This window comes from Elephantulus edwardii, unplaced genomic scaffold (assembly GCF_000299155.1).
Source record: "Elephantulus edwardii isolate Elephantulus edwardi_28Jun2011 unplaced genomic scaffold, EleEdw1.0 scaffold00079, whole genome shotgun sequence".
Classification (NCBI taxonomy): Eukaryota; Metazoa; Chordata; class Mammalia; order Macroscelidea; family Macroscelididae; genus Elephantulus; species Elephantulus edwardii.
This window is the reverse complement of record NW_006399829.1, coordinates 14,747,024-14,768,172: the sequence shown is the minus strand read 5'-3', so window position 1 is coordinate 14,768,172 and position 21,149 is coordinate 14,747,024. Positions and strand designations below refer to the sequence as shown.

Below are 21,149 nucleotides of genomic sequence, written 5' to 3'. Positions count from 1 at the left end.
TTCTATTTCATCATATCCTTTCCTAGAAACTGGGTTGTTTTGGTAACAAACCTAAAGTATATGAAAAAAAGTTGCACCATCCTCATCTCTAAGAAAAATTCTGATTGCACCTCCTCCATAACAGATTTGTTTGTTATTTGTGTACCCGATGGTACACTGAAGCTCAGGTGATGTAGTCTGTAGGGAATCCCACTGCTCACCCAAAGACTATACTTGCTTCTCTAGTGTTTTGAAATCCACAGGCTGATTTGAGGTAAAGAGATAGATAAGCCTCGTGATTTACAACCTCTTGTGATTTTACAGCCTAAACCAACTGGATGGTTAGCTATGAGTTGCTTTCAATTCAATAGGAATGAATTCAATATTCTTCATCAATGATCCATCAATTTTTGTTTAGTCTTTCTTATTAATTGCCCAACTTTCACATACATAGTAAGGCAACTAAAAGTAACATGGTTTGGGCCAAGTACATCTTAGTCTTCAAAGTGACATCCTTGCTCTTTAGCTCTTTAAAGAGGTCCCTTGCAGTAGATGTGCCCAATGCAGTAAGTTATTTGATTTTTTTGTTGTTGCTGTTGCTGTTTTGTTCCATGGGCATTGATTAAAGATTTAAGTGAAGTGAAATCATTGACGATGTTACTCTTTTCTCTGCTTAGCATAATAGGGCTTTTATTCATCCAGTTGTGAGGATTTCTGTCATTGGAGCTTTATAGCACACTTTGAAATCAAGAAATGTGAGTACTCCTGCTTTGTTCTTCTTTTATCAAGATTGTTTTGGCAGTTTGGTACCTGCTGCAATTCTTTCACCTATCAGTGGGGTTGGATCTGGAGCAGGTCTCTTGTAGACAGCTTCAGCTGTGTCATATTTTCTTACCCATTTTATCAGTTCCTTCTTTTAATCCACTTTAGTTTACTCTATGTAAACACTTTTGACATTACTTCGGATATTTTTGCCAGTTATTTTTGTGTTCGACTTTTTTGTTCTCCATTTCCTCTTTTACTTAAATTTAGAGGCTTTTAATGCACTTTCCTTTAAATTATGTTTGTTGTTCTCATGTGCCATGTAACTGGAACTCATAGTTGACCTCCAGATTTTTAGAGGCTGTGAATTGCATGGAAGGAGAATGTTCACCTTTCTTCTGCAGAGCAGCTGGTGGATTTGATCCAATCTCTTATATAAAAAGTACAGATACATCACAAAAATACCAGAAAATGAACTCAGGCGGGAGACTAAGGTGCACCTGATCCAGGCTATAGTCTTCACAATTACATGCTATGGATGCTATGCATCGGAGAGTTGGACAGTGAATAGGGATGATAAAAAAAAGAACTGATGCCTTCGAGCTGTGGTGCTGGAGAAGAGTATTGAATATACCATGGACTGCTAAGAGAACAAACAGGTTTGTCCGAGAGAAGGTGAAACCGGAATGCTCCTTGGAGTCAAGGATTCTGAAGCTTCGTCTGACATACTTTGGGCATGTTGCAAGGAGGGACTGGTCCTTGGAGATGGACATCATGTTTGACAGAGTGGAGGGGCGGTACAGGACAGGAAGACCGTCGATAAAATGGATCAATTCTGTGAGTGGAGTGGTGGGAATGAGTGTGTTTGAGACGGCGAGGTTGGCACAGGATACAACAGCATTTAGGGCTCTTGTACATAGGGTTGCTGTGAGTCACAAGTGACTTGATGGCACGTAACAACAACAACAACATGTTTACCTATAAAATTAGGTACTATAATTTTTTTATATGTTGTTGTTGGGTGCCATCGAATCGAGCATGACTCATAGCGAACCTATTATAAAGTTCTGAACACTGTTCTATCCTGCACCATCCTCATACTTCTCAACACATAAGAGCTCATTGTAGTAGTCACATTGTCAGTCCACATGGGTGAGGGTCTTCCTCTCCTTCATCAACCCTCTCTCCTTCCCCAACCCTCAACCCTTCCCAGCATCATGTTCTTCTCCAAAGAGTAGCCCCTCCTAGCAACATGTCCAAAGTATGTGAGGTGAAGCCTCCTCATTCTTGCCTTCAAAGAGCGCTCCAGTTGCACCCTCTCCGAGACATATCTGTTAATTCTCTTGACTGTCCATGGATGTTCAGTGCTATTCTCCAACACCACAGCTCAAAGGTATCAATTCTTTTTTTATCATCCTTATTATTTGTCCAGCTCTCAGATGCATAGCTAGTAATCAGAAACACTATGGCATGAATCAGGCACACCTCAGTCTTCAAACTGATATGACTGCTCCTCAATAATTTGTAAAGCTCCCTAACTGCAAATTTTCCCAATGCAGTGTGTCTTCTTATTTCCTGACTGCTCATAGCAAGGGTATTAATTGTGGATCCAAGCAAGATGAAGCTGTTGACAGTTTCAATCACCTCTCCACCCATCATAACACTATCTATTGGTCCAGTGGTAAGTATCTTTGTTTTCTTGATAATTGAGATGCAATCCATACTGAAGGCTGTATTCCTTGATCTTCTGCAACAAGTGCTTCAAGTCCTCCTCACTTTCATTAAGCAAGGTTGTGTTCCTTTATATAAATTTAAGTTATTGTCTAGTTTTCTAAATTTTTAACTCTTTAGCCTTTTTTTATTTTTAGTTAGAATATATTTGCTTCTCATTTTAAAAGTTTTGAAAACTCAGACAAGCATATTGTTAACATGTTTGTTTGTTGGTTGAGTTTTTTCTTATTCATTGTTGCACATTTTCTTCTCCCCTTCTTCTCCCCCCTACCCTTGCCCCACAATACACCCCTTGTTCCAGATTGTTGTCATAGATATAATGCCTAATCATATATCCTTTTCAGAAACCTCTTCCCCTCATCTGTTCCCATCCAGGTTTTTTTTCCCCATACAGTTTTTAATGTATATCCATTCTTCTCTTTTTCTTCTCCCAACCTCCATGTCTGTCAGTGTTTTATACCAGCAGTGTTATACAGTATTTGTCCTTTTATTTTTAATGTTTTTAAATTTTATTATTTTGTGTGTGTGTACCATCAAATCATACCCATCTGGTACAGGAGGAGGTTTCCCCTCCTTCTCCAGCAGAGCATCTGGTGGATTTTAACCACATCCCACTGTGATTGCAGTTCAGCTTCTTGCCATTAGGCCACCAAAGCTCCCAGTATTTGTCCTTTTGTGACTGAGATATTTCTTCTCTCAGCTTACTATCCTCCTGGCTCCCCCCCCTCCCATGTTGTGTAATATTTTACAAGTTCATTGAATATTCTAATGAGTAAAATGTTTTTCTGTCCATTTGCTTCTTGATGGGCACTTGGGTTGCTTATATCTCTTTGGAAATAATGCATCAGTAAATATGTGTGTGCCTATATCTGTTTGAGTCTTGACTCATATATATATAATTACCAGTAGTAGAATTCTGGGTAAAATAATATTTCTACTTCCAACTTTTTGAGAAAGCACCAGACTGCCTTTCTTAGTGGCTGTGCCATTTTACATTCCCATATTGTTAATTTCTTATGCATTGGATTTTTTACACTTTATTTTTTTAATTGAGATTTTATAAAAATTTATAAAGAACTTGAATTTCTATTCATTCATTGTTGCACATTTTTCTCTTTGCCCCCTCTGCCCCCCAGTTCTTTCATTGTTATACAGTCCCCTCTCCCAGACTGCTTTACTATGTAGTTCTGTAGTATATTCACACAATAGAATATTATGCAGCACTGAAAAACAAAGTATGTATGAACTATTATACAAAATGGGTGATCTTGGAGGACATTATGCTGAGTGAAATATCACAGTCACAAAAAAGACATAATACCAGTTATAAAACAGGACTGACATTGGGGTTGCGAAGAAACTAAGAAAAGAGGGGATAAATAATGTACAAAGCATTGAAACAGATGAGGGAGAGAACTGTATAAAAGGAATATATGATCAGGTATTATTGGCATGACAAGAGACTAGCATTTTTTATAGTGTGGGTATTATGGTAATGAACTCCTAAAGATTTTATTTATTTTTATTTTTAAATTAAGAAATGCCTTAAGTCCACTCTTATTTTTAAAGGACAGTTTTTTCTAGACATGAAGTTTTTTTTTTAAAAAAAAAAACAAGTGGCAAACATATTTTAAAAAAACACACAACATCTATTTAGGGAGCTCTGGTGGCCTAGTGACAAGAAGCAGTGCTTCAATCCTGAAGTCACATAGTTCTAATCTCCTCCCATGTGATTAACTGTCTCTGAAAACCTACTGGAGGGTCAGCTATGGGTCGGATCTGACTCGGCAGTACACAAAAAAAAGAAGAATATAATTATATTGTCTGTTGTTGTTGTTGTTTAATGCCGTCGAGTCGTAGACAACTCATAGCGACCCTATGAACGAACAGCCTGAGCACTGTTCGTACATGGAGTTTCCGGAGGCAAGCCATTTTGGAAGTGGATGCCGCTCCTGCTTCCAGGCTTGATTTAGTCGGGAAGCTCCAGCCAACACTGTCCACCATGGGTGCCCATTACCACAACTGGCACATCACTGTCACAGGCTTCAGCATCACAGCAACCATGAGTTACCTCTGTACAGCAACGCACAGACCAGTGCTGTACCACCTTCGGCTTGGTAGCACAGCTTCCTTTCCCTTAGGCCAACGTAGTTCTCTCTTGGTCTTCGTCATTGTTATTGTTGTTTAATACCGTCGAGTCGTATATGACTCATAGCGACCCTGTGAACGAACAGCCTGAGCACTGTTCGTACATAGAGTTTTATATTATGTATTATATATTTGTATATAAATATACATATATATTTGCAAACCTTCACTAAGAGATTTTCATTTATTCATTTATGCACATTTTCCTTGCTCCCCCTCCCTCAATTCCCTTTGTAGTACTTGCTGTGTTCCAAGCTATTAATTGTTACACACATAATTTCTAATTGTCCATTCTTTCCAAATTGTCCTGAATTAGCCATTCTTTCCCTACTCTCTTCTCCCCATATATATGGAATTCTTGGTTTATAGTTCTTTTTCCCCCAGCATTTCCAGTATGTCAGGGTCTTGTCACTTTCATAGTTACTGGGGAAAATGATATTTGATCATATTGAGGATCATTATATGCAACAATTCACATGTGTCTTCTCTTTTACTCTTTAGTTTTTTAAAGTTGATTATAAGTTTATGTATTCTAGGTTTCTTTGAGTGTGTACTACCTGAGGGCCATTGAGATTCTTGGATGTATGTCTTTTGCCAAATTTATGAAGGTTTAGCTCTTACTGTCTAAGTGATCCTTCTTTATGTTCTTTCTGTCCATCTTCTGTGACTTCCATCATGCATGTGACTTGCCAGTCCTAAAGACTGTTCACTTTTCATTGTATTTTTTTAAGTATTCCTAAGTCTGGATAATTCAGTTGGCTTATCATGACATTTGCTGATTCTTTTTTCTTCCACATATTAACAACTGTTGAATACCTCCAGTGATTTTTTTTCTATCCCCTGCCCCCAACTAAAACATTTTATAGCAATAATATTTATTTGGCTCCTTTTAAAATTTTCATTCTTTATTGATATTCTCATTTTGTTCCTGTATCATTTTTTCAAATTCTTCTTTAGTTCTTTGTTCTTTTTTTAGGCAGCTCTTGGAGTATATTGAATGCAGTTGTTTTAAAGTTTTTTTCTGATAAGCTTATTTTTGTTGCTTTCTCAGGAATAGCTTTAGTCACTTACTTTTGTTTTTTTTGTTTTTTGAATGGTTATTCTTTTCTTTTTCTTTGTATGTCCTGCTAATTTCCTTCTTGTTATTGTTGCTGTAATGGGCTTATTTCACTATCATAATGTATTAACTCTGGAAATCAGATTCTTACCCCTTATGTAAGATTGAACCCTTCCTGGGGATTTTGCTTTTATTTGAGGTGGTGGGTGTGTTTGTAGTTTTCTACAGTCACACAATGGCTTAGTCACTTTTTCTGCCTGTGTAAAGATTGCATTGGGGAGTACGTGTGGACAAGGTAGGTCATCGCCTCCTGTGTGATATGCAAATTTTAAAAATCTGATGGAGTCTTTTCTGACTCAACTGCAATAATTTTGTGAGTATGTGTTTTGGGGTGTTTTCTTGAAATCTTCTGGCAGAAATTTTCTTAAACACCAGGAGAATTGTTGCTATGTGCCACCTTTCTTGCTGGAAGCAGCTGGTGTATTTGAACCACCTGACTTTGGGTTGACAGCACAACTCTTTCCACCAGAGCTCCCTTCAGACGGGTGGGACAAAACAAAAATAGACCAGAAAATAAAATTGAACAAACAAAAATAATCTCTGAGTCTTTCCAAGGCGTCACTGTGCCAGTGTCCACTTTCTCCATTACTTAGCCCAGTTTGCGCTGGACCTAAGGATTACTCCAGAGTACAAGCGTGGGGTCTTCTCAGACTGTTTCTAAGAATGTCTTGTCTTGCAGATATATATGACTTTCTCGATTTCCCCTTACACACATTTATTTGAAAGTATCCATTTCTCAAAGAAACTCTCTGGCCTTTCTTTGCAGTATATTATATACCATAAGGGCATGTGTTACACCACCTTTACACAGTCACAGCCCTTGGTCTTTGTTTTCCACTCCTTATCCCTAAGCAGTCACCAAGATAGGCAAGGCTTATCTGCAGTGAATACTTGGCTTCAGTCTTTCAAGCATTCCTGAAACAGTTTAAAGCAGGAAGCCTCAGTATTGTGTTTGTAAACCTTGCTCTTCCCCAGGAGGAGTTAGAGAGCAGGCTCCCTCTCTGAGTCTGCAAGCCATCACTATTGCTTCGCCATGACTGTGCCAAGCTCAGGAGAGGGCAAGGCACAAATCAGTAGAAAAACCAAAGCAGTGGTTTGATTTTCTTTGCTCAGATTCTGCTTCATTTCTCTAGTCATTTAACTAATTTCTAGTCTTCTGATAGAGTGACTGAATCTATAAGCTTCTGCTTGTGTTTTTTGTTTGTGACAGAGGTTTGAAAGCATACAACTGCTTATGTTACTGTCTTGCTCCTGTCTTAAAATGTATATTCCTCTATCTGCTTTTAAGCAGTATGATTTTACACATGGATCTTCAGAAGGAAAGTTGTCTTCCCTTTTTAATATTGATTTAGAAGTCCATTATATAGCTTATTCAGGTAAGTATATAAAAATACTGGCTTTTACATTTTCCTTAATGTTAAACTCCTTTACACTTTAAGAAATCAGGGCTGTAATCTTTCACAGTAAACAACAACAAAAATCCACCAGAAACAAAAACCTACCAGATCCATTTTAAACTCTTACATTTCAATTTTGTTTTAAAAATAGAACCACCCAGGGAGATGAATTAACAGCTAATGAATGACCCCCAGCACCTCAGAAATTTGATTTAATTTGCTGTGACAATTTTAAAAGTTCTCCAGGAATTTATCTTGTGCAACCCAATGACATATCACAGTCAGGAAACACAAGAAATCTTGAGTCTTCAAGGTCTTCAAAGTTGGTGCTGACTCTTAGTTTTCTACCAGAAAATAAACAATAAGCATGCCTAGTTTTACACATTAACATCTGCTGGTATAAAATGTCTCATTGTCTGAGGATCCAATAGATTGCTGAAAGAATAAATATATCTTGGAGAAAGTGCAACCAGAGTGCTTCTTCAAGGCAAGGATGTTGAGGCTTCATCTCACGTATTTCGTACATGTTTTTAGAAGGTGCTAGTCCTTGGAGAAGGACATTGTTCTTGGAAAGGTGAAGAGTCGGTGTAGTAGAGGAAGACCCTAAACAAGGTGGATTGACATGGTGAATGTAAGAACAGGCTCAAGTGTATGAGAGATGGTGGAGGATGGCACAGGGCAGGACAAGGCACTGATTTACTATTTATTGGATCACTGTGGGCCACAGTCAACTCAATAGCCCCTAACAACAACAACAGGATAAAATACAGTCTTCATTCTTTTGTTCCAGTCAACTTTCCAGGCAGTGCAACTGACAGCGTCTGCAGAAATTGACACCTATAACCCTCAGATATACGTGATTGAAGAAAACAGTGTCACGGTGAGTCCATGACTTCCCTCCTTTCTGGGATTAGCGCCTGTGATAGACAATTCCATTTCTGAAAACTTACACTAGTTCTTTTTATTTGCATTTATGTCAAAACATTTTATCAAAATTATGAAAATCTAGTATTTATCATGTTGAACTTTGGGTAAGGGATGTTTGCTATTCAAACAAAATGCTGTGATATACGCATCCTTCTGCCCATGTTGGCTAAGCTATTTTCCCTCGAAGTAAGGAGTCAATGAAAAACACAACAGTGGGGGTTCCAGGTTGCCCATGATTCCACTACTTCTTCCTTTCTCCTTGTGATGACATAAAAGATCATATGCTGCTAAATCTAATCATGCCTATTTAAACATATGTTGCATTTTATGATTTTTGTTGTTGTTTATAAAGAATGGTGCTGAAACATCTTTTAGTAAATAAGGCAGTCTTTATTATTTATTTTTAGCAATACTCCTTACAACTAGCCACTGACATTGTTTAAAACATCCATTAATAAGGTCTGACATTCTAGAACACTGTAAATGCTCCCATTGATAAAAAGCTTTTGCAGAGCACTATACTTTCAGAGAAAACAAAGGCTCTCTGTTCCAAGGGCTGGCATGGAACAACTTTCCTTTGCACTGAGCTTCTGGTTAGACTCTGCCGTATTTAGATAAAGTGGGATTTCCGTGTCCAGCTAATCTGTTGGCAGAGCCCTGAAAATTGTCCTTCCAGTGCTTTTGTGAGGGATTGGAAGCCAGTTCAAGATTCTGACCCAGAGGTCAAGTTGGCAGCTTGCCTCGGTCCACTGCTACCGCCTAAGGGCTTCACTCAAAAGCCAATGGCCCTGTGAACTCTGGGCCTCTCTCAGTGCCAGCAAGTAAACCACGTGGTGTCACCATCCAGCTCCTGTCCCAGGGAAATGATTCAACATAATAAAGCCGTTAAGCCTCTGATTTAGGAGCCTCAGTGAAGGCCAATGCATTCTGTTCAGATTTTGGAGCTTGGAAATCCAGAAATGAGTCAAAGTAAAATGTGAGCTTCAAATACAAAGAGCTATCTATTGGCTTAACTTGAAAGAATTGGTCTCTAGACTTTTAAAAAATCTCATTCTAGTTATTGTTCAGATAAAACTTGGCTGAATTCTTCATTTTTAAAGAAATTGTTATGAAATAAACATATTGCTTGAAATTTCAAATTAACCTTCTAGAAGATTTTTTCCTTGGTTTTTTCCTGTATAATCTTGATGTTATAGAGTCTGATTATCAATTAATTGCATCTATGAAAACATTATTTTTCTAATTCAAATACTAATTAAATAATTTTTAAAATATTGTTTTGAATCCCAGTGTAAACTGAAAAATCTCTCTAAAAGCTGATATACAAAACCAACATATTCATATCTTTATATGGAGTTCTGGAGGCTTCAGAGTTACACTGCTAACCCAAAGGCATTCGGTTTAAATCCACCACCTGCTCCACAGGAAAGGGATGGGCATTCTCCTCCCAAACAATTTACAGCCTCAAAAGTCCACTGCAGGCATAGGTATGAGTCTGTTCCAGTCAGTTGGTATGTAACAAGAACATATATCTGTAGAAATCTATGGATCCCAAACTCAGAAGCCCTGGACTAGAGAGAGCAGGGATATGACTGCCACTAAGGAGGGCACTGCATGAATTTACTGTCTATAAATTGTCAAAGCCTCAAGTAAAAATATAAATGAGAAGCAATACACTTACAAAAGAAAGATCACATTTATCTCAATCTATAAACTAAGTGACAAAGGACAGCTCCTCTGCCGTTATAATTCACTATGAAGTGAATCAGTAAGATGTTGTTAGGTGTCATCAAGTCAATCATGACTCCTAGAGACCCGATGAAAGACAGATCTGAACCTGTTGGGCACCAGCCTCACCATTCCTGATATGCTTGGTCCACTGTACAATTACTGTGTCAATCCGTCTTCTTAAGTACTCTCTTTCTCTGATCTTCCACTTTGTCCAGCGTTATGTCTTTTAGATAAGATCCCCTTGTTCTCTTCTTCACAATGCTCATTGGAGAATACTCTTTGAGAAGGAAATGACTAAGATTCTTTCCACATTTTAAAATATTAAAATTTAATTATAACATACAATTTTACTGTTAAAACAATGAGGATGGTTGTTCAATTACAATGGAATTAATTAATAAAGTATCACAAGATTGTGGGGTACAGGGCGTTGACAATCATATGTAGCTTTACAGAACAATTTTAACCCAAAAAAGGTTACCTTGAGGCCTGATCTATTGGTTCTATTTTTTCCAACATTTGTTGTTGTTGTTGTGTGCTGTGGAGTCTGAACTGACTCATAGCTGTGAGAGAACTCTTGTGGCTTATGGGTAAGAAGCTGCTTTGCAATCTCAAAGGCATGCGGTTTGAATCCACCAGCTGCTCTGCAAGAGAAGAATGAGCCTTCTCCTCCTATTCAATTTACTACCTCTGAAAACTCACAAGAGGTTTTAAAAAATAGTTGGAACCTACTTATTTTCAACATTTGCTATAAAGTACTTTTTTCATCATGCTGAGAAAGTCAGAGAAAGAAAGGCAGACCCCCAAAGAGATGGACTGACACGGTGACTGCAATAATGGGCTTGAGTGTGGTGGAGATTGTGAAGAGGGTGCAGCACAAGGAAACATTTCAGTTCACTTTTCATAGGGTCTCTATTAATCAGTGTCAAATTGGTGGCACTTAACAGAGACTTTTCGATGAGAGGCAAATTCAATTTTTTAGAAGTTCAATATCATACAAATTTGTTGTTGCTGTTAAATCACTAGGGATTTGGGATTTTAGTTTCTTTGTTCTTTGACTTTTTTCCCCCACGTGCTTTCACTTGAAGAGTGAGTGTGCCAAAAACTGAAGTTCCTCATTCATAAATAATTAAAAGAGCTGAGATTCGCAGACAAGACATCAGCACTCAACACTGAAAACAATTAAGGAAGGGAATAGAGAGCAACTGTTTCTTCACTGGGTCTCACAGGAACATTTAATGCTGCACCATTAAAAAAAAAAACTTAAAAAAAAACAAACAACAAACCATCAATTTCAAGTTCCATCCAGAAATACAATGTTGTTAGTGATAGGATAATATCCAGATGCATACAGGGAAGACCTGGTAAACAACTATTATTCAAGTATATGTTCCTATATCTAGTGCCAAATAGGAAGAAACTGAGAATTTTTACCAAATTTTGCAGTCTGAAATTGATCAAACATGCAATCAGGATGCATTAATACTTGGTGACTGGAATGCAAAAGTACAAAACAATTAAGAAGGAAGAGTAGTTGGAAAATATAGGCTTGTTGATAGTAGTGAGGCTGAAAATAGAATGATTGAAATTTATATTTACAATGATTTATCCATTGCAAATACTTTTTCTAAAAGAAACAAAAGATGAGTTTATATGTGGATTTCACCCAGTGGGATGCACAGGAATCAGAGTGAGTAAATTTTTGGAAGAAATTGTTGGAGAAGCTTAATATCAGCAGTCAAAACTAGGCCAGGGTGAATTGTGGGTCAGATCATCAATTACTTATATGCAAGTTCAAATTGAGGCCAAAGAAAATTAAAGTAAGTCCACAGGAATCAAGATACGACCTTGAATCAATTCCACTGGAATTTCATGTCCATTTTAAGAATAGGCATGAGGCATTGAATACCAGTTATCAAAGACCAGATGAATTGTGGGATGATATCAAGGATATTATCCATGAAGAAAGCAAAAGGTCATTACAAAAGCAGAGGAGAGAGAAAAAAAAAAAGAAAAAAAACAAAAACAAAAACCTGTAATTGATGTCAGAAGATACTCTAAGGATTACACTGAAATGTCAGGAAACCATATCTAAAGGAAAACATGTAAAAAAGTGAAAAAGAAGTAAAGAGCTGAACAGTTTCAAAGGGAAGCTTGGGAGGACAAAAGAAAGTACTATAATGAAATGTGCAGAGAGCTTAAATTGGAGAATAAGAAGTGAAGAACTCACTCTGCATTTCTCAAGCAGAAAGAACTGAAAAACAAATTTAGACCTTGTGTCACAATGTTTAAAGAGTCTATAAAGAATGTATTGAATGACCCAGAAAGCAGCAAAAAAAGATGAAGGGAATACAGCATCACTGTAGCAGAAATAATTGACACTGAAAAATTTCAGGAAGTACCATATGAACAGGAGCCAATGGTAATGAAAGAGAAAGTGGAAGCTGCATTGAAGGTACTGGCAAAACATAAGGCCCCAGGAATCGATGGGATACCAGTTCACGTGTTTCAATTAACAGATGTAGCCTTGGATGCGCTCACCAATCTATGCCAGGACATTTGGAGGACAGCTGTCAGGCCAACGGATTGGAAAATGTCTATATCTGTTCCTATTCCCAAGAAGGGTGATCCTACTGAATGTGGAAATTATTAAATAATATCATTGATATCACATGCAAGTAAAATACTGCTGAAGATCATTCAAAAACAAGTGAAACAGTATATGAATAAGGAATTGCCTGAAGTTCAAGCAGGATTTAGAAGAGGCCATAGCACCAGGGATATCATTACTGATGTCAGATGGATCCTGGCTAAAAGTAAGGAATACCAGAAGAATGTCTATTTGTGCTTTATTGACTATGCAAAGGCATTTGACTGTGTGGATCATGACAAGTTGTGGCTGACATTGAGAAGAATGGGAATCCCAGAGCACTTGATTGTGCTCATGAGAAACCTATACCCGGACAAGGAAGCTGTTGTACAAACAGGGGAGCACTGTATGGTTTGGAATTGGGAATGGAGTGCGACAGGGATGTATTCTGTCTCCATTCCTGTTCAATTTGCTGAGCAAATTATCCAAGAAGCTGGACTCTATGAAGAGGAGTATGGTATCGGGATTGGAGGGAGACTCATCAATAACCTGTGTTATGCAGATGACACACCTTGCTTGCTGATAGGGAGGAGGATTTGAAGCAGTTGTTGCAGAATACCAAGGAATGCAGCCTTCAGTATGGATTGTGTCTAAATATCAAGAAAACAAAGATTCTTACCACTGGACCAATAGGCAGTGTTATGATGAATTGAGAGGAGATTGAAACTATCAACAGCTTCATCTTGCTTGGATCCACAATTAACACCCTTGGTACCAGCAGACAGGAAAATCTGCAGTTAGCAACCTTTACAAATTATTAAGGAGTATGATGTCAATTTGAGGACGAAGGTGTGTTTGATTCAGGCCATGGTCTTTCCAATTACTAGTTATGTATCTGTGACCTGGAAAATGATAAAGGATGATAAAAAAAGAATTGATGCCTTTGAGCTGTGGTGTTGGAGAAGAACACTGAGCATTGCATGGACAGCCAAGGAAACGAATAGATATCTCTTGGAGATGGTGCAGCCAGAGTGCTCTTTGGAAACAAGAATGATGAGGCTTTGCCTAACATACTTTGGACATATTGCTAGGAGGGGCTATTCCTTGGAGAGGGACATGACGTTGGGAAGGATGAAGGGTCAGTGAAGGAGAGGAAGGCCCTCAACCAGGTGGAATGACTACTGCAGTGGGCTCTTGTGAGTCAGGAAGTGTGATGATGGTACAGGACATTTGTTCGTAGGGTTACTATGAGTCATACTCGACTCAGTGGCACCTAATAACAACAACAGCAGCGGCTACATTGGATGATGTTATCATGAGAATATCATAGCACCTTCCTGGAAATAGGGAACTTCAGCTCTGAGGTTAGAGACTTGGACCATTTCTCTTTTTGTCCAATACTAAAATTGTCCAAAACTCAATTGTTAATACATATTGACAGATTCCTGTTACCATAATGAAGCCTGATGAAAAAGCCGAGGTGCCGATCGGAGTCATAGTAGGAAGCGTCATTGCTGGACTCCTTTTGCTCTTAGCTCTGGTTGCTGTTTTATGGAAGGTAAGAAGCATTTTATTTTTTTAAAAAATAGAGAACTCCTGAAGGCATCTTAAATCTTAACAACTCTTAAGTTTTGAATCATATACTTCCTCTATCCTGAGGAGAAAAGAAATGTCAATTTATTTAGACTTCTTCATTCATATTCTTGAATTAGTCAATCAAGATCTCTTTTTCTTTTGTCTTGGTGCCTTGTTGTTATGTGCCGTTGAGTCACTTGCAACTCATAGAGACCCAATTTACAACAGACTTATATCCTGTTCTATCTTGTGCCAATCTTCTTTTCCCTGACACACCTACCCCCATTACTTCAGTCACTGAATTAATTTATCTCATCAAGCGTCTTCCTCTCTCGTGCTAGCCCTCCACCTTCCCAAGCATAACATCCCTCTCCAAGGACTGGTCCCTCCTTGCAACTGTCCAAAGTAAGTCAGATGAAACGTCAGAATCCTTGCCCCCAAAGAGCAGCCTGGTTCACCCTTTCGAGGATCAACCTATTTGTTCTCTAAGCCATCCATGGTATATTCAGTACTCTTCTCCAGTCTCACAGGTCAAAGGCATCAATTCTTCTTGTATCATCCCTAGTCATGGTCCAGCTTTCTGATGCATCACAAGTAATTGCAAATACCATGGTCTGAATCAGGCACACCTTGGCCTCCAGACTGACATTCACCTACTTTGCTTTTGAAAACCTTCTTTTCAGTCAAGCCTCTGAATGTTTTTGCTCAGTTGCCTTTACATAGACTGAACAGTCTAAGATTGTGCAATTCAGTTAAGCCCTTGGAACATTAATTTTCTTTTTAAAAGGAATTATACTAGTTCAGTAGTTTCCATACTGGGGAACTCTGGTGGCTTAGTGCTAAGGAGTTGCACTCACAACCTAAAGGCATGTAGTTCAAATCCAGCAGCTGCTCCAGGGGAGAAAGATGGGCAACCTCCTCCTGTGTGATTTACTGTCTGTAAAATCTCACTGAGGGATCAGCTGTGACCAGTTCAGTGCAATGATACATAACAACACCAGGTTCTGCATCACACTCTGCAGCGCACCAAATATAACCCCAAGGTGATTTAGGGAAAGTTGGCAGCAAAGGGGTTAAAATACCAGCATGTGCCATACAGGAAGGTTTTGTGGCTCATCTATAGAGAGCAGCGCTTCTAACCCAAAGGCTGCTGGTGGTCCAAAGCCTCCGATGACTGTGTGAGAGAAAGATGAACAGTCTGCTTCTGTACAAACCACAGCCTTGGAAGCCTGCTGGAAGGTCTACACTGAGTGGATTCTCACCTTGCGGCAGTGAATTGAGAGGTGCCATGCTGTCTATTTGACATCATGACCACCATATGTCTGTGAGTTGAACTGTGCTCCTCAGGGCTTTTCACGGCTGACTTTTCAGAAGTACATCTCCAGGTCTGTCTTCTGAGGCACCTTGTAGTGGAGGCAAACCGTCAACCTCTCAGTTATTAGCTGAGTATGCCAACCATTTTGCCTCAGGGCCAACAAAAGGTTTTATTGTTTTGGGGGTTTTTTTAAAGAAAATTTTTCTTTTAATTGTCATTTTAACAAGTCTACAGAAAAGTTAGATTTTCATTCATTCATTGTTGGACATTTCCCCCCCTCTCCCTCCCATCTGGCTCCCCAAGCTGACTTTTTTCTTTTTATTAGTTTATTTTCAAAATTTGAATACAAATTTGAACAAATTATTTCCATTTCCCTCACCCCTCCCATCAACTTGTACAACCCATTGATTAATCCCCTCTTCCCCCTGTAAATCCACATCCCTCTACTTCCAGCCTCTCCCACTCCTCCTGGATCCTTGTACTCGTTCTGCAATAACAGTCTTATACAATATTTATCCTTGTGGGACTGAGTTAGTTCACTCAGCAATGTTCTCCAGTCCTTCTCAAGTTAGGTAATAATTTACAAAGTTATTGCTCCTATGGGCTGCATAGTATTTCATTGTGTGAATGTACCATAATTTCTGAATCCATTAATTTGTGGTTGGACATTTGAGCTATTTCCACTTTCTTGCAATTGTGAATAATGCTGCTATGAACATTAGTGTACAAATCTGTTTGTGCCTCAGTTCTCATTTTCTCAGGGTATATTCCAAGTAGTGGAATAGCTGGGTCATATGGACTTTCTATGTTCAGCTTTTTAAGGAAGCGCCAAACTGCCTTCCAGAATGAGTGTACCACTTTACAGTCCCACCAACAATGTATAAGAGTCCTTTCTCGCCACATCCTCTCCAACATCTGTTACTTGCTGCCCTGTTAAACTTTGCCACTCTTAATGGAGTGAGATGGTACTTCATTGTAGTTTTTATTTACATCTCTCTTATTGCCAGTGATTTGGAGCATTTCTTCATTTGTCTGTTTGCCATTTGAATACCATCCTCTGTGAAAATTCTTGCCATGTCTTTTGTCCAGTTTGTAATTGCGTTATCAGTCTTTTTCTTGAGGAGGCTCAAGAATATTCTGTGAACTTTTGTTATAAGACTCTTGTTTGAGATGGTATTACCAAATGTTTGTTCCCAGTCTGTAGATTTTCTTTTCACCCTGTTGCAAAAAGGTTTTGGTATGCATAGAGATTTAATTCTTAGAAGGTCCCATGCATCCATTTTTATCCTCTTCAGATTGTGCATTTCTGGCTATATTTGGCAGTCTCTTTATACCTTGGACTAGTGCTTCTAAGCTTGATCCCAGCTTGTCTCTTATGAACTTTATGGTTTGGGGCTTTACTCCCAGGTCTCTGATCCACCTTGAGTTGATTTTTGTTTATGGTATGAGATATAGATCCTGTTTCAGCTTTCTGCAGGTGGAAGTTCCGTTTTGCCAGCACCATTTGTTGAAGAGGTTACCATTTCCCCATTTTATAACTTTGATTTCCTGGTCGAAAATCAGTTGACCATAGATAGCTGGGTATATTTCTGGGTTCTCAATTCTGTTCCATTGGTCGATGTACCTGTCACTGTACCAGTACCATGCTGTTTTGATTACCATTGCTGTTTTGTGGTCAGGGAGTTCTGTGCCTCCAACCTCATTTTTGTTTCTCAGAAGTGTTTTGCTTATTTAGGGTCTCTTGTCTCTCCAAATACATTTTATAATTTCCCTTTCAATCTCCTTGAAAAATGAATTTGGTACCTGGATTGGGATTGCATTGAAGGGCCAACAAAAGTTAAAATCATCATGTAAAAGAAATCACAGATGAATAACATGTCTGCATCATTATCTTTACAGCTTGGCTTCTTCAAAAGAAAATATGAGAAAATGACCAAGAATCCAGATGAGATGGATGAGGCCACAGACCTCAACAGCTGAACTGTTCAGCATTTCTGACTGCAGCGCCAGCTGTCACAAGCAGCCAGGGATCAATATTTGCATAAATAGATTACTTTTAAATCACAGCATTTTGTAATGTAATAGGTAAACTAGTCTGGTTTTATTTTTAAGGGAAAACTGCAGGTCAGTTGGACATGAAGACATTTTGGGAAGGGATAGGAGTAGGACGGGTAAAAACCAAAACCAAACCCTTCTTTTTATATGTGGGAAGAGGGATCTTCTTTAAGCTGGCTGGTCCAGAGTTTACATCCTAATTTACACTGTGCCAGAAATAAGAAATGCACAAGTCTTAAAATCTTAACACTTTCTTGGATTTTTGGAGGTGAAAAGTGAGGCGAGCAGTCGTGTTGTTTTTTTGTTTTGTTTTTTAAGATACTGCTTATAAATAGAAAAATCACAGTGGCGATAGCTAATAAAAACACCTAATTCGGGGAGCTCTGGTGGCCTAGTGACAAGAAACTGTACTGCAATCCCAGAGGAACACGGTTCGAATCCACCAGACGCTCTGCCGGAAAAGGAGGCGCAATATCCTCCTGTACCAGTCAGATCTGATTTGACGGTACACGCACACAAAATAATAAAAACTAAAAACAAAACAAAAAAAAACCACCTAATTCATTGACTAGTGATATTAACAGGAGGGCCAAGCCAGCCTAGTCTTCCATGTATGCTACTCACAGAGAGTGGCTTGCAGGGAATGCTTAGTTTTCAAGTGTTGTGTTCATTTTTTTTGTGTGTGTGTGTGTTCATTTTTAAATTAGAGCAAATTTGCATTTGAGTTCTTTCAGCCCACAGCTGCCTCCTGAGAGTCACCACCATTAGGTTTTGATACACTTGTCAGAAGAGACTTGCACAACTGGTCAGAGTTTACAATATGTGTCCTGCCAAGGAAATCCCTGTTTAAATGGGAGTAGGGGGATGTAAGAGGCCAAGACACAAAGCTGAAACCTGCATTCTGTGCCAGAGAAAGGAGGAGGAGAAAGTGGCCTTCCTCGTTTGGATGCACAGCCGGCTGGCTGGCAAGACTCTGTGAATGTTTAAAAGAGTGATTTTTTTGGCACTGCTCCCCTTCCCTTACACAGGGAGCTCTGGTGGTGTAGTCTGAAGGAGTTGTTCTACTAACTCGAAGGCAGCTCCTGATTCCAATCAACAGCTGTCTCATGCGTGTCAGATGGAAACGCCGTTGGGTTTTCAATGGCTGCTTTTTCAGAAGTGAGTTGAAGGCCTTTCTTTTATTCTAGGTGTCTCTGAGTGGGCTGGAACCACCAACCTTTCCAGTCAGTAGCGTAGCACTTAGCCACTTTCACCATGGGTGCCTTCTCATCCACTATTGTTGCTGCTGTGTGCCTCTGAGTCAGTTCCAACACACAGTGGCCCCCTAGGACAGAGTGGAAGGGCTTCATCTCCGTAGCGCTGGCCAGGCTCAGGTCTTCCCCTCCATGGAGCTGCTGGTAGGTTGGAACTGCAGACCCTTCCTAGCAGCTGAGAGCACCCATGGGGCTTCTGGGCCTCACCTGTCATTGTGCAGAAGCTGCTGAAGCCTGTCTTCCATCCCATTAGTCCAAAGCCCACCTCCCTCCTTTCCTTCTCATCTGTATCTTCATCCCTCAGGCCAGGGGCTCTCTGCCAGGTAGTAGGAGGGAAAAGTTTGCTGTTTAATTCACATGCTTCCATAAACTGTAGAAGCCCATTAACTTCAGGGAGGTATTTTCATTCATTGCTAAACAAATAAGAAAGTAAGCGGGAGTGAATTCTTAATGGTTGGATTTCAGGCCATGTAAACAAGGTACAGCCATCTCAGGAATCTGCATGACATTCCTGCTAGGCACTGAGAACCCCCCAAAGAGGGCATCTGTGTCTATTTCTAGAGCTGTCTGTCAATCATACTCAGAAGGTAGGAGTATCTCAGTCCCCACCCATGCAATTCTTGATTTAGAATAAGATCCGGCCTCTTACACGTTAACAAAATACTCTGGCATTCTGGCCTAAAGGGCCCACTTTGAGAAATACCATTATGCCATGTTTTTACACTGTCTTTGCTGTTTCTGAACTTATTTTCTGGGAGAGTCTGGTGAGACAAGAGAAAGGCAGTGGGACTATTTTATGTCAGAAACATTGCACCTACAGCTTTGGACAAGTCACTTGACCTCTGTGAAATTCAGTGCCACCACTCATAAAATGAGAATACTGGACTGGAGGTCAACAGTGATGCTTCTAGCTTTAAAATCTATGACCTGGATTTCTCTTAATGCATATCCTCCAAGAATCTGATTTTGGAAAGTCAGAGGAAAACATTATCGATATGGCTTGAGCTCTGACCTCTCCCAAGACTAGCCATTAATATCAAAAAGCCCCAAAGCTATCAGGATAGTTTAAAGACCGATTTTTGTATTTGACAAAGCAAAGCAAACAAACAAGAAAAATAGCCATAAAATAGCAGGGATTTATAGCAAAAATTGCATGGTATTACATCATTAAGTGTGCCAGAACCCAATTCTTACAACAGTTTATGGCTACAAACTGGTTTCATGCCAATTAAAATGTTATTAAAAAAATAACACCAAGTATTGATAATGAATATTTATTAATCACGTAACTACTATATAAATATATATTTATGTTTTTACACATATTGTTTTCTTCAATGTGAATTACAGTATGCTAGTCCTTTTTTATTTTCCTTTCAAAAGCAATAAACTGAAGTCACATATTCCCAACTAGCTTGAGGGACTTGCCAAGCCTCGGTTTAGATAATCTGTGTTGCAGACACTGTTTCCATGAAGTAGCTGGGTTACTGAAGACTGAAAAGTGAACCACTAGCCCTGCAGACCCCCGGGCAGGGTTTCTGTCCCTTGGCACTGCTGGTATTCTGGACCCAGTACTTGTTTCTGAAAGGGAAGGGGCTATTCTGTGAACTGCAGGCTGTTGAGTGCCACCTCTGGTCTCTCAGGTGTGACAATCAAACATGTCTCCAACCATTGCCCAATTCCCCACAGGACGCAAGATCCCCCAGGTTGAGGACCACTCTACTAGGGGAAAGTGACTAAATAGGTGGTCTTAATGTCAGTCCACAAGTTTGAAGCAGAGGCGTCAGTGAGGAATATTTCTTCAGCACTTTTAAGTAAAGGTGGATATAAGATTTGAACCGTGTGTCTTCAGGATTGCAGCACAGTTTCTTACCACTAGGCCACCACAGCTCCCTATATTTATCCAGGCAATCATTAAAGAAAAAAAAATATTGTTTCTAATAACAGAGTTATGTATTCCTAGTCAGGTGTATATTTGCTTCAAGAGTAGACAGACTATGGGGCTTGAAAGACACAATGTTAAGATTTCCATTTCATAAATGGTAGATAGACAAGGTCTACAGAAAGTGACCAGAACTCTGAGTTGCTCCACACTTAGCTGCTGCTGCAAATGCTTTGTGAAATAGTGGCGATGATGAAAGTACAGTGAGATCTTAACTTGTGCATGACTCATTCAGTAACCAGATTTAATAATAAAGTGACAACTTCCAACTGGACAGAAATAATTTCTAGCTGGCCGTATTGTTTTCACAAAATTGTGTCATATATAAACTGTGAAGCATAAGAAAAGTAAACCTCATTGACCACAATCAAACAGTGGCAATCAAAAATGCCCATGAGCTACAACTTCCTCATGTATTTATCGACTCTGATAAGCAACTGCTGTCATTAGTTGTCCTCAGGTCAATCTGACTCATGGCGACCCCAGGAGTAGAGCAGAAATACTCCCGAGTTCTGTGACCATTTGGACACTGTCTTCTGAAAGACCTCTAGGTGTGTTCAAAGCAGTTAGGTGCTTAATTGCACCACCTAGGGATTCTATAAATCCAACTGCAACCCAATATATGAC

At 39.3% G+C, this 21,149-nt stretch overlaps 1 protein-coding gene across 1 annotated transcript in view; it reads left to right on the top strand.

Moving 5' to 3' along the window:
* The window catches only part of ITGA2 (integrin, alpha 2 (CD49B, alpha 2 subunit of VLA-2 receptor)), a 169,571-nt gene extending 152,319 nt beyond the window's left edge, over positions 1-17,252 (top strand). The window contains exons 28-30 of the mRNA XM_006889598.1: positions 7,925-8,014; positions 13,824-13,940; positions 17,172-17,252. Coding sequence (XP_006889660.1) covers positions 7,925-8,014; positions 13,824-13,940; positions 17,172-17,252 — 288 coding nt within the window. The remainder of the gene's footprint in view (positions 1-7,924; positions 8,015-13,823; positions 13,941-17,171) is intronic.
* Positions 17,253-21,149: the final 3,897 nt, after the last annotated feature.